This window comes from Lepidochelys olivacea (genome assembly GCF_965140295.1).
Source record: "Lepidochelys olivacea isolate rLepOli2 genome assembly, chromosome: 17".
In the NCBI taxonomy this organism is placed as follows: Eukaryota; Metazoa; Chordata; order Testudines; family Cheloniidae; genus Lepidochelys; species Lepidochelys olivacea.
The window spans coordinates 8,045,247-8,060,028 of NC_140427.1; the positions used below are offsets into that span (position 1 = coordinate 8,045,247).

The 14,782-nt window shown below is 38.9% G+C and overlaps 1 protein-coding gene across 6 annotated transcripts in view; it reads right to left on the reverse strand.

Annotated features, from left to right (window-relative positions):
- Window positions 1-1,352: 1,352 nt before the first annotated feature.
- Window positions 1,353-14,782, reverse strand: part of SYNRG (synergin gamma) — a gene marked incomplete at its 5' end in the record, with an annotated part of 71,614 nt that continues 58,184 nt past the window's right edge. For 3 of the 6 annotated variants that reach the window (XM_084650660.1, XM_084650662.1, XM_084650663.1), the window contains 7 exons: window positions 1,354-5,798; window positions 7,128-7,163; window positions 7,653-7,763; window positions 11,517-11,665; window positions 11,959-12,055; window positions 12,824-12,877; window positions 14,480-14,643. In XM_084650660.1, the coding sequence (XP_084506786.1) occupies window positions 5,667-5,798; window positions 7,128-7,163; window positions 7,653-7,763; window positions 11,517-11,665; window positions 11,959-12,055; window positions 12,824-12,877; window positions 14,480-14,643 (743 nt within the window). In that variant the 3' untranslated portion in view covers window positions 1,354-5,666. Of the gene's footprint in view, window positions 5,799-7,127; window positions 7,164-7,652; window positions 7,764-11,516; window positions 11,666-11,958; window positions 12,056-12,823; window positions 12,878-14,479; window positions 14,644-14,782 lie in introns of all 6 variants that reach the window. The other 3 variants (XM_084650665.1, XM_084650664.1, XM_084650661.1) reach the window with 2 other exon arrangements.

A 14,782-nucleotide genomic window follows, 5' to 3' on the forward strand; every position in this document is an offset into this window, starting at 1 on the left:
TCCTCTTTAAAACAGCCCTTAGCATATTTGAAGACTCATCAGGTCTTCCCACCCCAACTTTTTCTTTTATCAAGACAAAACACAGCCAGTTTTGTTTACCCTTTCCCGATAGGGCAGGTTTGATCAACTTTTTACAATTTTTTGTTGCTCTCCTCTGGACTCACTCCAGTTTGTTCACATCTTTCTTAAATTGTGGTGCCTTGCAGATGAGTTAACTAAAGCACAGGGCACGAAATCCTTGCCCCACTGAAGTCAGTGGGAGTTTTGCTATTAACTTCAATGAAGTCAGGATTTCACTCAGAGAGATGCTAAGTGATTTGGCCAAGGACACACAAAATGACTGTGGCAGACCGAGGACTAGAACCCAAATCCTCCAACTCCCTGTCCTGTGCTTCTTCCAGACGATTAACACAAAAACCCTCCCTAGGGACTAAGAATCCTCAAAACAGCCATCTATAAACTACCAGCAAAGTTAAAGGTAGAGCTGTAGATTTATTAACTCCGGTATTGCCACCAGTTGATGAATCTGAAATATCTTGAAACATCTCTGTGGTGGTGTTGTTGAAAAGCGAATTCTTCCATACAGATAACGCTTTTGCTAACAGGAAGTTCTCATCTCTATATATTTAAATAGTTCTCTACACCCACTGCAGGCCATTTTCAAGGGATCACACTCTCCAGGTTGCTAGGTGAGGCATCTCAAACATGTGTTAATCATGGAGTACGGTGTGCAAATACAGGAGTGCTTTATTATGAGGCTGGTCTCGTTTCTACCCAGAGACTTGATATTAATTTTCCAATAATTCAGCGTAGAAGAGAGTCAAAGCCAAAACATTATGCAGTTCAAGCACTTCTGTTTTTTCTCAAGTTACTTTCACAGCATAATCAGGAGGCCTGCCCCAGTTGTTATGCTAAAAGGCACAGCATAAACGTATTCATGTTAAAATTCACTGAGTTGCTCCTAATTTTGTACTATCAAACCAATGTCAAGGCTTATAGACTAAGCAGTCTTGAGACCTTATGACAGCACAATCATTTTTCTTCCAGGCTGCATTTTTATCATAGGACCTATGGGTACAAGTGACTTATCGGTAACCGTGCTTTGGGCGTTATGGATATAGCTTAGAAATAATGGCATCTTTGGCCACTAGACCAAAAAAAAATCACTCCAATCTAGTGTAGACCTATGGGGTGCATTGTTATCCACTGACCCGGGAAATCACTTAAGCATATGTTTAACTACATATGTGCTTTGCCAAGTCAGAGCCAGACACAGGCACTTATTAATGCTACCACCAAACTCAACATGTCAGCTCTCAGTGTTTGCTTCATCTGTATTTAAACAAGAACAGAGTTCAAAATGTAGATCTGCACAACACTTAAAATAAAAATCAATGCAGTTCCCAAGTATGTTTTGCTGGTGGGAAGCTTCTCAGATCCCCCACCAAAGTGGGAAAGATTCCACCTCATTCCTGTATTTGAGTGGAAAAGTCCCATCAGAACCCACCTAAACACATAGCCAGGCGCGCTCTCAGAGTATGAAGGGTGAGATGTCAATGTGAATCAGTAACACACTGCAACACGCTACAGGCTGCATCCTGCAACAATTCACCGTACAGATTTGTCATAAATAGAGTTCTTTATTGAGATCAACATTTCATCGAGATTCAACAAACCATTTATAAACTGTTGCAAGAATACGTGAAGTAAATCATATTAAAATGTAAAGTAATACAAACTATTCTTACCAGGTTTAAAATACCGGCAACTACTCCAGCACATCACAAATTAAAACAAGAGGATCCACTGCTATACTAATCACAAAGCCATCTACACAAGAGAAATGTATATTCACCCAGATGCAGGAAGAAATACAACTATTACGTTTATATTTTAACATTGAGAATCAGAATTAAATGAAGGCCCAGAGAGCAAAAGATCTTTAAGGAAAAGTAGTCGTACAATAGCAGCTTTTATTGAAAAGGCATCCTTTCTGTTCCAGGTCTCATTAATTTAACATGTAACTAATTAGGAAAGAATATATTTCTTGGGTTTTCACAAGCTTCCTTTTCTTAGACCGTACGTCATCGTAACTTCACATTTACTACATGGTTTTCCAAGAAAGTGCTACTTAATTTAGTTTCAAAATAAACTTAAGTAGAAACAAACTGCTGCTGGGGCTGAAAACTCACTGGAATGTTCAAGTGCAGATTGTAATAATTCACATGTAACAAATAAAAAAAACTTTATAACGAAAAGAGAGGTCAGAAAGCTTGCTGGGGTATTTAAAAAGTCACATGACAACCAGTTTATCAAGAGAGATCTTGGTACAGTTTGATTTATCCCTAATGCCTATAAGTACTGGAAGGAAAGATGACTTTAGTATATTTCCACTGAGAAAATTAGTCAGAATGCACCATTAGGAACCTATGGAGCACAGTATAGAAAAAAAATTTAAATTAACCAAGAAAATAACCTGTTAAAAATCAAGACACACATAGAACACAAATAAAAATAATTTTCCTTAGGCAATCCTAAGGCAAATCCAGAGAATATGTACATTAAAAATATTCACTTTCACAAATTTTGATAATGAAACAGAAGACATCCAAAAAGAAATTCATTTACAGTTCTAAAACACCACAGGCCAAGACTAAAAGTCTCAGTGCGCACGTTAACCTACACTCAAGGAAAGCAAGGGAAAATGGTCCGATACAATCCAGTGTAGAAAATGTTGTAACCTTGGATACAGTTTCCAAGGACACTGGGCCCTTGGCTAACAGTATAATAGCTCAGAAGCTGAATGCAACACTGAATCATTTTAATGACTAGGATATGTAAGTGGAATGATCCTTCTTGTGTAATGCCCTTATCAGTGGTATCTAAATGTAAAACATTCACGTCATGAGACCCCTTTGAAGGTGTTTAGAAATATGCATTTTGCTCGACATGATCACTTTAGTATTGCCTGCCTCTTTCCCATTCTGTACAGAGCAGGGGACTAGTAATGCCATACTCCGATAAGCTCTACTGTAATTATACCCGTAAATGCCCTTTCCCTCTATTTACGTGCCAAAGACATGCTGGATATTTCTAACAGAGACAACGTATTTGCTTAACAAGCGAGTACATTAAAAAAAGAATGTAATTAGAATAGACTTTTGCCACAGTGCAATGAACTGTACTGTATTTGGAATACAAATTTGCTGTAGAGTTTCCACACTGTAGCTACTTTAGCTTGGGCCATGCTCTTAAAACTCATAGGAGGGTTGAAAAAAGAAGAAGAGCCGTGGAGAAAGCCTACGCTAATAAAAGGCTTCCCTTGTCCCAATACAGTATTTATACAAGCTATTGCCTTGATTCAGCAGAGTACTTACGCATGCGAATAGTGCCATTGCTTTCAGAGGCACAAATCAGGTGTTTGCTTAAGTCCTTTGCTGAATCAGGGCCTAAGGGTCCGACCCTGCTAACTTACTACTGTAAGTCCTAGAGTAGTCAGTGGGACTACTTGCATTAGTAAGCACAAGGCATGAGGAGGACTATATAGCAGCATATGGCATGGCAAGAAGCATATGGTCAAGGTGACACAAGTAGTATTTGCTGAGGGGGACAATTATCTTGTCAAAGAGCTGTTCTGAGGTCTATTGCACTTATACAACACGACTAGTTAGTAAAATAGTGGCCAGTCAATCAGAAATCAGGTTGCTTTGATAAACTGCGCAGCAGAAGGTGGGTGCTGACTGTTACGTTATTGAAAAGCTGCCACTTGATTAACTTGGGTCTGAGACCAGAAGGCGCAGCATGTTACCATTAGATGAATAAGCAGGTTTCTGAGACTAGGAAGATCTATTTTAAATTTACTTTATGTAAATAAGGGTCATTCACTTAGCATTCTTATTAGCCAAGATCTCTTTCATTTGGTATATATTAATCTGTGACTAGAACTAGACAAACCATTTTTATCACCTATGCAATTTTGTTCACAGGAAATGAAAACCACAGGTCAGCAGTAGCTATTTACTTAGAACAGAGACAAGGCTTGGTTTGAGCAGCTGATGACATCTTGGAAAGAAGGAAGCTTCTCTCAAGGTCTGTTTGAGAAACTACAATAAATCAATGAACAATGAAATCATCAGTTATACCGAGGAAACAAACAGCAACTCTTGCTTTCCTCACTGAGAGTCAAAACTAAGAGGCCATATAGTGGTAAGGCCCTTTTGAAATAAAAGCACATTTCCTTTGGATTAAAAATTCTGTAAAGCAATTAGTAATTCAGAAGTTCAAGAACCGTTATGTTCTTTCTGAACTGGGAAGCTGTCTTCACAGCAAGCGTATTTTATTTTTGTATTCTGCACTGTCATCTTGATGTTGTCTCTAAAGAAAGAGCCCTATACGTCTAGATTTGTGAGTAACATTTTCTGATAGCCTGATACATTAATCTCTTACTGTCCAGACAGCAGCACCGGCCAAAAAGCCCCCCACATATTTCGCATTTGTGCAGTCTGCTGGGAAATCTCAAATTCCAGTGTGAAAAAGCTAATATCTGAACTGCAAACTCAAAGCCAACCAGTGCCATCAGTTCAGAGAGTCTGGTAAAGAGCCTTGATAGACAATATTAAATTGCATGAGACATGCAGAGGAGTCCCATCAAGAAAAGCATATTCATACACCACAAATATGTAGTGAAATATACAGGAGGGGCATTTGATATTAGTGGGGTATGATTTTCAACATGATGTGCAGCAATTTAGTTATATGATTACATAACAAAGGACAGAGGGCTAAATGCATAATACATCATTTTGAAAGTATATCCCCTATGTTTGCAGTTATAGGACAAATCCAATAGAGGGGTAAAAAGGTTTGTCTACTACTTACAGCCACGTAGAAGAGACTGCATGTTTTAAAATCCAGCTGCCTGTTCTGAAGCCTAAAGATATGGTATGGAAAATTTAGATATACAATGATTTTTATCCCAATACTAACCCGCTAAATGTAGGAATAAAATGTATTCTGTAATACAGAACAATAATTCTATAAACAAACAATGGCTCATTGCAGCCTAACAATCCAATTCCTTCTAGGTCAATAACTTATTTCTGCTTGAACATTACTGTCACTTTTTGTGCATTTTAATAGCGTAGGAGCAAATATCTAAGAAAAACCACCACCCCTCGGTTCATATATTTAAGTTAGAGGAAAGAATAGTTAGCAAATACACATTTCATGCATTTGGTTAAGGGGCCATTTCACTTTAAACACACACAGCCTAGTATTTCATCTCTTTCTTGAAACGGTAAGACCTATTCCACTTCATGAGTCAATTTGCCTTGATCACCACAGTGAGTTGCTACATCTCAAAAAGTGCTAACCAATTCCAGCTTGAGAGAGGTTGAAATGCCATGTTTTATGCCACAGTACAAAATTCTCTGATTATTTCTGAAAACCTCAATGATGGCTTGAACCTTCCAGTGAAATTCTTCATGGGGAACTCGTATGGGAGAGTGGCTTTGACCCATTGCAGTACAGAAGAAATGCAGAAATGAACATTTCAGTACTCTAACCACTGCTCAAAAAAGCCTTCAGTGTTTATTCCCCTATATCACCACCATAAAGACCATGTCTTGTCATTGACTGACGTGATCCCTCCTTCAACGTACGTTCTTTCAAAGCAGGTCTGGCAAAATGAGGCCTGGAGGTTTCGGCTCCACACAATTGATCCAGAAGTTTGCACAGCTTGCATGGTACTGGTGCCCTCCATAAGCCAGTTTGAAATTATCCGTTTCTGAATTAAAAGCCTAGAATAACAAAAATTGAAACAAGTGTGACAGTCCCATCTGCTCAGGGATGTAAAAGCTAAAGAGGAGATCAGATATCTGCAGATGTGTTTACACTAAGGCGGCACAGTAGCATCAGACCTCGACCCTCTCACTCTGTAGACACCATCCTCAACTGCAGAAATGGGCCAAATGGCAAACAAAATTTCATTGTAGTCTGCAAGAATTTCTGAAGGCAGACGACATCCGCAACTGCAGTGGCTGAAGTTGTAAGCTTCAGTCACTACACCAGGTTTTAGTAGTGGACATGGTTTGATTAGCATTACATTTGACCTCATACCTGGGAGCTGATCCAACTTGCTGCATGCATCTCTCACTAATTATCTTCTATAGGCAGGAAATAGTACACTGTACTGTACCTCAGAGATAACTTGTTAGGCCAGCCCATAACTATAGACTTCAAATTATTTCATTCACTGGGACAAATTACTCCATGATTTAAGAGGTTGCAGCAACTCCTCTGATACCAAAGTTGCGCCTGCTTACTGCAGGGCTTAGTTTGGTCTAGTGTCTTCTGTTAGGTGCAGCTACTTTATAAGAAAACCTTTTTGAATAAAGAGTGAAAAATCTATGAACAAGATGAAGAATATCTGAAGGGGGTTGATGTAGTTGTTGCTAGTAGGAGATAGTGCTTAGATGTCTGAGTAAACAACCACAAAAAAAGCAGTTACAGGGCTTATTTTACATAAGCTCTTTTGGTGAAAAGATTAAATTTTTTTCTCGTTCCACAACAGAACAGCTAGCAGCTTTTCATTGTAATTCCCTATTGCAAGGCTCTCTCGAAGAGCTTAGGGTTACCTTCCGGAATACTGCTGAAAATTTGTTTAAAAAAAAAAAAAAAAGGAACCTGCAAAACATTTTTACTCTGGATTTCTAAAACCATGATAGCCTTTGTGTTATCCCAAAGCAATAGCTGGAGCATCGCTTTGTAAGACAAAAAGTCAAAGCTTATCTCACATGAAAGCTACAATTCTCCTTCCACAACAAGAAACCGGGAAGCTGTAGTTGTTCAGAAACTCATCACAGTGAATTATCTACCACACAACAAAAGTAGTACAAAAACCAGGAAGTTATTCACAATATACTGGCATGCAGACAAGACAAGGGGGAGGACTCGAGCACGTGTTAGTTGATCAAATTGGATGTTACAGTCACAGAAATGACTATAAGAAAAGGGTTCATGATTGGTACAATTGAGAATGACAGCGGAAGGCTGGTCACCAGTCTTGCCTTCCACACTCATAATTAAGAAGATGAATCTATAAAGAGTATCATTTTACTCATTCGTACTTTCCTAGGATGCTCTTCCACAGGTTTCTCTTCTTTCTGAAATAATGTTGAAACCAAAAGATCAACAAAACTCCTGATGTATATGAATTGGTCAGCTATTCACTGCTGTCTCTATTCTGAGGTCCCTCCTCCCCACACTGAAGGCAATGACCCCCTCCTGGCTTCATAGGCACAGGTACATTTTATATGGAAAATTCATTACAAGCTTTTTTTTTTTTAAAATAATCTCAGCTTCCAAGTCTGTTCCCCATGCTGCCCTTTATAAATGAATTTACCGCCTCAGCCTTTATACACAACTGCCACCAGTCACATCTCTCCCATGCCTGTTGAGCGTCGGTGAGAGGAGTTAATCTTCCAGAGGATGTGGTAGTAACAATGTTTGAGCTTGCCTACCATATGGATTCCACCTTTGCTACCGTCGGTGGTAAAATACAGCGAGGAAGTTTGTGAGCACAGACTAGGCACAGATAGAGAATTAAAGTAGTAAATGCAAAATGGGTTTGGCATAAAGGCGCCTCCACTTACTTTACTTCTAGAATCTACATTCAAGAGACACACCCCACATGCGAGATCTTGGGCATTTTTAATCCCAGGACGCAGCATACAAGAAGAGAAATCCAACGAGTTTTCATCTGGCTACAGAAATAACGAGACAGTTGGATTTAGGCAATTTCAGTCACTGGAAAAAAAAATTCACACGCATTATGACGAATTACCGGTGCGGCTGCTGTGGAGGGGCACGAAGGCAAACAAAGTCACAGGGCAAAGATAACATACTACACATGCCCATAAATTGATGCCCACTGTAATCAAAGCCATTAGCATATTTTCAAGCATACTATGTAATCTCCATGGACATTAATTTACCACATTCAAGCACTTGTAAAAGGATTAGGTAACAGAGGAGAGAATATTTGAATTCTATGTATATACACAGGTAGGCAACATATTATTTGCAGTTATAAAGATACCATGGGATAAATTACCATTGTGGCTAGTGCAGCTTCCAGATTGGTAGCTAGGGTTAACGTTGATCACTCACAATTTTGCACTAATGTCTAACCATAGAAGGGCAGTTAATAGTCAAGGATTTTCCTGCATCTGGAATGAGGGCATATCAGTACACAACTGAGTATTAATGGCTGCCCAAACTAGGCAACAATTAAGAGGGCTAATTGTTTTATTTTGTACATTAGTTTATGTTATGAAAAGGAGTGGGAGGACAATTGTGTGTTTAAGCAGAAAAGAGATCTCAGTATGTAGTATAGCTTTCCTGATGCACCGTTTTACATTTAGGCGACAAGAGAAATGGTCAATGTAATTTTGCATTTGGGTGGTGTATAAACACTGAAGCTCGTTTGCAAGATTGTTGTAACGTGTAATGTTTAAACAATCAAAAGCAATGCATAGCAATACAAATGCAAGAGGCTTTTAAAAATTCTGGGTGATCCTAAAACAGATGCATACTTGTAATCCATACTCTAGGTATTCTAATCACAATCCCATAGCTGAACAATTTAAGAAATAATTGGAATCCTGAAAAAAACCTTTAATCTTTGAGTAGGATCAATCAAATTAATAAAGGTACTAATATTTGTTTATCAAATGCATGAGTGAAGCAAATGAGAAGGTCATACAGTAATTTGCAATGAAAAACCATAAGGCTATGCATAAAATTACCTTGTAATGAAATTAATCCTTTAAATGATAAAATTAACCTTTTCAAGCACACGCCTGCGAGCTAGAGGACTCGTATGTACTTAACAGGCACTTCTGCTCCATTTAGAATCCATGATTGTAATTTTACAGGAAGGGATGTGCCATACATTAGGTACCAAGCAGATCCATTATCTGCTTTTTAAAACAAAACCAAAGCCAGTCATTTGCTATTGGTTTAAAACTTAAAAAAATATGAGTGTAGATGTTGTGGAGATGTGCTGCAATACTCTGATCCTCCCAAGTCAAAAACCTTATTTGGCTATGCTGGTAAATGACTGGTTAAGGACCAATATATGGGTTGGGAATTGTATACTGAAGTCAGATGTTTAAAACAAACAAAAAACCCCCTTGATTGTAACTCAGGATGAAATTTCACAATTGTCACTAGGGAGTTAGGTTGGTGGGTCAGGGAGGGAAGGATGGAAGAAAGGAGAGAGAAAAAATGTGAATAATTTATTCTAGCCCTCCCTCAACCCCAACAGAAACACCACACAATTGCCTAAGCCTCACAGACCAGATTTTCTTCAGGTCCTGGCTTCAAATTTTCTGATGTAAACTGCCTCTCTTTGTAGTAAGATCCACCCTGAGCGAAATGTGCCATTTCACAAACCTAGTAAACACGTTTTGCCTTGCTCACCAGAGGCAAGAATTTTTCCCCACATGCGCTCTGCTCACCAATGATCGTGTTTTGTCACATGAGGGCAAAGTTGTGGCAAAACTGAATGTTGAAACAAACATGAGAGCTACCGACAGGATCATGTGCACAGGGATGCACCACACCAGCCAAAGATTCTCAACAATTTAGGAGTGATGGTTTCTTTTTACATCATGATCAGGCAGCAAGGCAGCGACAAAGTTCTATACATCTTTGTTGCCTTTAACTGGGGAAAAAGACTTACCTACCAAACAATTACTGGTTGAATACTGGACATCCTAGCTTAAGGCCAGACTGTGACACTCTCACTCACACTGAAGAGTCGTTTTCTCCGTGAGTAGTCCTGCTGACGTCAATAGGACTACTAATGGAATAAGGTTCTACAGCGTGAAAGAAAGGGAATCACAATCTGGCCACTAATTACAAAATACTCTGAAGTACTTACTAATATATCAATACTTTATACACCCAATTTAAATATGAAAGAATCCTGTATGAATGTTAAGAAATCTTTTACATTCGAAACAGCATTTTTGATGACAACTATCTACCTTGAGAGGACAATGCTCATCACAGTAGTACCTAGGTGTCCACTGATAGCTCAACCTGTCCTAAAACTGAGCAACAACAGTTTGACGTTATCAATTGTTGCATTAGATAAAGCCAGTCAGAATCTGACAAGGTTTTATTAAGATCTGTTTGCCACCAATATGTGGTACGGATGAGGTGGGAGAGAGGAGATGCCCATCATTTGTTGTCTCCATTTTTCAGGGACTGTAAAAAGTTTATTTCAAGTGGAAAACCAGCATACCAGATCTCACCTTGCAACTACGTCTCGATAAATGTGACAGTAGGATTTTTAATATGCATGATTACTCTGCATGCAGGGATCTGTGAATTAAGGATTCAGTGATAGGAGAGAGTATTGTGGAAACGACGCATTTATTAATCCTGGACATGAAACACTGGTCTTAATCTAAGGGTTAAAGGCTCTTTCACTATGCACTGAGTTCAAAGCAACCATTACAGTGGATCATGTCAATGTCCCCCAAATTAATGATTCCCCCAAAATGTGCTGAACCATTATTGTGGTTAAGTGCCTGCCAAAAAAATCCATTATATATCTGTACCCATCTCTATTCTACACGCACAGTATTTAATTGCAACCAAAGATGATGGTTAAAAATGGAAAAAGCTTAATGGAAAGTTAGAATTTTCTTGCCTTCTATTTTTAAATGTTCATCTCTCTCCCCGTCCCCCCGTATCAAGGAAGGATACTCCTTGATCCTGAGCCCCAAGTAGCTCTTTCTTCACCCCATTACCTCTAAATTCCCTGCAAGTGTGGATGCTCCTCTTCTCAGTCACTAGTCATCTAAAAACTACACAGAACCATTCTTCATATGTCATCAACAGCGCTCTCCCAACTGGCTACCCACGAAGCTGTGAGAGAAGAGAAGCACTTCCTCTTCCATCCCAGAGCTAGCAAGTTGCATCTGGCTATGGCAGTTCCAGCCAGAGGAGGGAAAGAGCTCAAAACAAGCATTATTATTTAGTCTGCAGCAGTGCCCAAAATGGGCTAGGCACTTCCCAAAACCAGAGTAAGACACGTAATCCTTACTTGGAAGATCTTGCAGTCTAGTCAGTCTCCTGCAGAGCAAAGCAGAGCACTAGAACTTGGGAAGCTCACTTCTGGAGTGTCATGAAGGCACTTATTTTTCCTTTCTAGATTCATGTTTGTCTAATTTAAATTACATGATGAGCAGATATACTATCGAAATCATTAGAAAATGAGGCAACCCCACCACCTTGCACCCACACAGTATTTTTCACCTGACAAGCTCAAACCAATTCACAAAGTTGCCTATTACCCTCATTTTACAAATGGAGAAAATAAGGAACAGGGAGTTTAAGTGACTCCTCAAGGTGTCATAATACATAACCATATGTAATGCTCCATCCATGTATTTAAACATGAGGGTTCCTGTAACAAAGAGGCAGCTTAATTATGGCCTTACCGTTAAAGCAGCAAGTGACATGAAGCTTATCAGGTTGTTCCATACTTTATCAATGTCCTTTAGCAGCTGTTGGAGTTTCTCACTACACACTGCGGTGGCCTTGATACCCAGTTCAACTCGTTTTGTTACTCTATAGACCTCAACAACCCCTGTCAAAATTAGAGTGGAGAATTATAGGCAAGTTGCTAACTCCCAAGCAGAGCATACCAGAAATTCCCAAAACTGAGACTCAGAAAGAGCACCTAATAGACATTGAGAAACATGTGACCACCTTAATCTGTTTCAAAATTATTGTGCTATATTCATTTGGCTAAAGAGTCACTCATCATTCCAGTTTGGAAATTCATTAAGCTAAGGACACCATTTGGAAACAATTAATAACATCCTCTTATTTTAAATGGGGACACACTTAATGTAAGAGACATAAGAAAATGAAACATACCTAATAAATATTCCATGCCTTGTGCCGACTGGATGACTTCAGTGCAAACAGATGAACTACTGATTCCATTTAGGGTATCATTTGCCTTCTTAATGACCTAGCAGAAAGGATGTTGGTTATACCACCAGTTTATTTACCTCGAAGTAACTTTTACAAACAAAATTACAAAAAAAGAGAAACTGCTGTACTAAAGAGAGATTAATGCAATTAGCAGGAGAGTTGGTATAGTCCATCACATGGGTTTAATTTGTTCTTGCTTATAACTATATACAGACCAGGGTAGAGGAATGGCCATGTTTAGAAATCAACTCATCTTCATTCAGCTGTCCTTTTTGCTGATGGAAATGTAAGCATGTGTTCAGGAATTTTGTTTAAAAGTGATGTTTGGCAACGTTTACTATCCATTAATCCAACAAAACAACACTTCAAGGAGGAGAACTATTGTAGCTGCAAACATAAGAGCCTAAGTTACCAAAAGTGACTCATGATCTTGGGTGCCCACTTTGAGACATTTTAGAGGGGCCTGCTTTTCTGAAAGTGCTGAGCCTCCACCCTCTGCAAACCAGGCCCCTATAAGATGTCACTGAAGCGCCCAAATTAACTAGTCACTTGAAAATTTAGGCAATGGCTAAACTAACTTTAAGTGACGAAGAATAAGATACTAGCTTTACTTGATACGGTGACCTATCTGGTTAGGTTAATTTATATATACACATACTTAGTTGTTTTCTATTGACACATTAATTTTTAAATCAATTCATACAGGTCCATGCATACCCTGTCCAGATGCTCAGAGTCTGAAAGAGTATATCAGGTGGTCTGTACGGAAAAGAGGAGGTAATTTTGGTAGAGGTTACACACTTACTTGTAGGGCACTTTCCAAACATCTCTGCCACTCATACGCATACCTCTCGCTTTCCTATTTGAAAAGACAAGGATAGTCTGAATTCTGTTCCTAACCTCTTTATAGTTTATTATACTTCAGCTGAATGGGCACAGAAAAGATTCTGTCTCTCCCAGTATGTAATCTATTTGAGACCAACCATACATGTGATTTTCCTGTATTAATTTCTCATTTTGGTTCGGTGTTCATACAAAACAGCAGACCGTCACATAAGGTTCTGAAGCATGGATTTGGGAAAAAAATATTTTGCATCTTTTTCCACACAAGTAGGACAACCAATAGAAAGTAAATATTCTCTTTGCATCTTAACTGCAACATTTGATCCACAGGAGCTATAAGACAAATTGAAAATAACGAAAGAAGAAATCGGAATGGCTGAAAGCTCCAACTGCAAGTGCCTACCATAGCTGCATAGGTCACAAGGTTGCATATTTGTTACTGAGGAAGAACTTTTATAGAGTGCTTTACATTTTCAAAGCACTTTACAACCAATTCTTTACATAGGTGAGTGCAATAAGTAAACACAGTATGGACAGATACTAAGAGTCTAAGTGATTTCCCAAAGCCAGTGGACCCAGGGCCAACACTGGGATTATATTTTAGGAATTACTGGTTTCCAGACACAGTCTTAGACCACTTGATCACAGTGACTCAAATGATTTCAAGTGATGTGTCTAAAACACATTACGTTTCTAACTAAAAATAAGGAAGTTGGACACTGTATGTTTGGATTATAGATATTCATGACTGTGGAAATTAAATCTTAAATAGCAGTGCTGTATGAGAAGTTACATAAACTGATTTTCCTCCCAAATAGACCTAGTGGAGCTTAATGTGTCACAGAGGTGATGTGATTCATCAGAAAGAAGTAGACCAACTGTGGTGCTCTAAATATCTATTTACTGGCAGACTTCATGAAGCCATTCTTTTTACAGAAGATTATTCTTATGCTGTCTTGGAACCCTGCTCAGGGAAAGAGGAGCTGTCCAAATAAATTGGGGAACAAAGGGAATAAGAAAGCTTATGCTCAAATAAATTGGTTAGTCTCTAAGGTTCCACAAGTACTCCTTTTCTTTTTGCGGTTACAGACTAACACGGCTGCTACTCTGAAACCTTTCCAAACATATGCATTTATAGGCTTCAAACAGTAAACAACTATATGAAGCGTCCCCTACCCCCAGTACACCGCAGTTCATCTGGCTAATTATCCTTTAAATTCATTTTACCAATTCCTCACAGTTTACAACAGCTTTGTTTCTTACACATGTGCATCTATTCAAGTGCAGGGATGGGCCACAGAAGTATAACTAATATACCACCTTGACTTTACCTAGTGTTGAGTTTGGGTAGCTGGCATGAATGTTTTAAACAACAATGTACTATTTATTATTCCTAAAGCACCATACATGTGGCATGCAGCTTTATAGACAGCTAGGAAGAAATCTCCTTCTCAAGCATTTTACAGTCCAAGGGCCCAAACCTGCATGGAACTGAGCACCCCTTTCAGGAACATGACCCAAACTGTAAATCTAGCTATAATCTCAAACAGCTGGAATTTGGGATATTTTTAATATTGCATTGGTCCATGCCTAACTTGCTTTCCAGACCATTCCTTACCTCTACCTCCCCAGTGAGATCTTTATATTTGTCTCTGATGACAGGCAAAGCAGGCTTCTCACTCAAAGTATTTGAGCGATCTCTAAATGGTTGCTCCAAAGCTGGGGAAGGAGAGGAACGACTTATTTCTCTGTCACCCAGACTCAAGCTCCTTTTGTGAGACCCTATAAGAAATTATATTACAAGCTAATTATATACAGCATATACCAATAGAAAAGCCCTTAAAATCAGTGTAGTGCTGCACTGACAGCCCAGAAGAATGAAGTTCTCCGTTCACTTAACATATAAAACAGCAATGCAAGC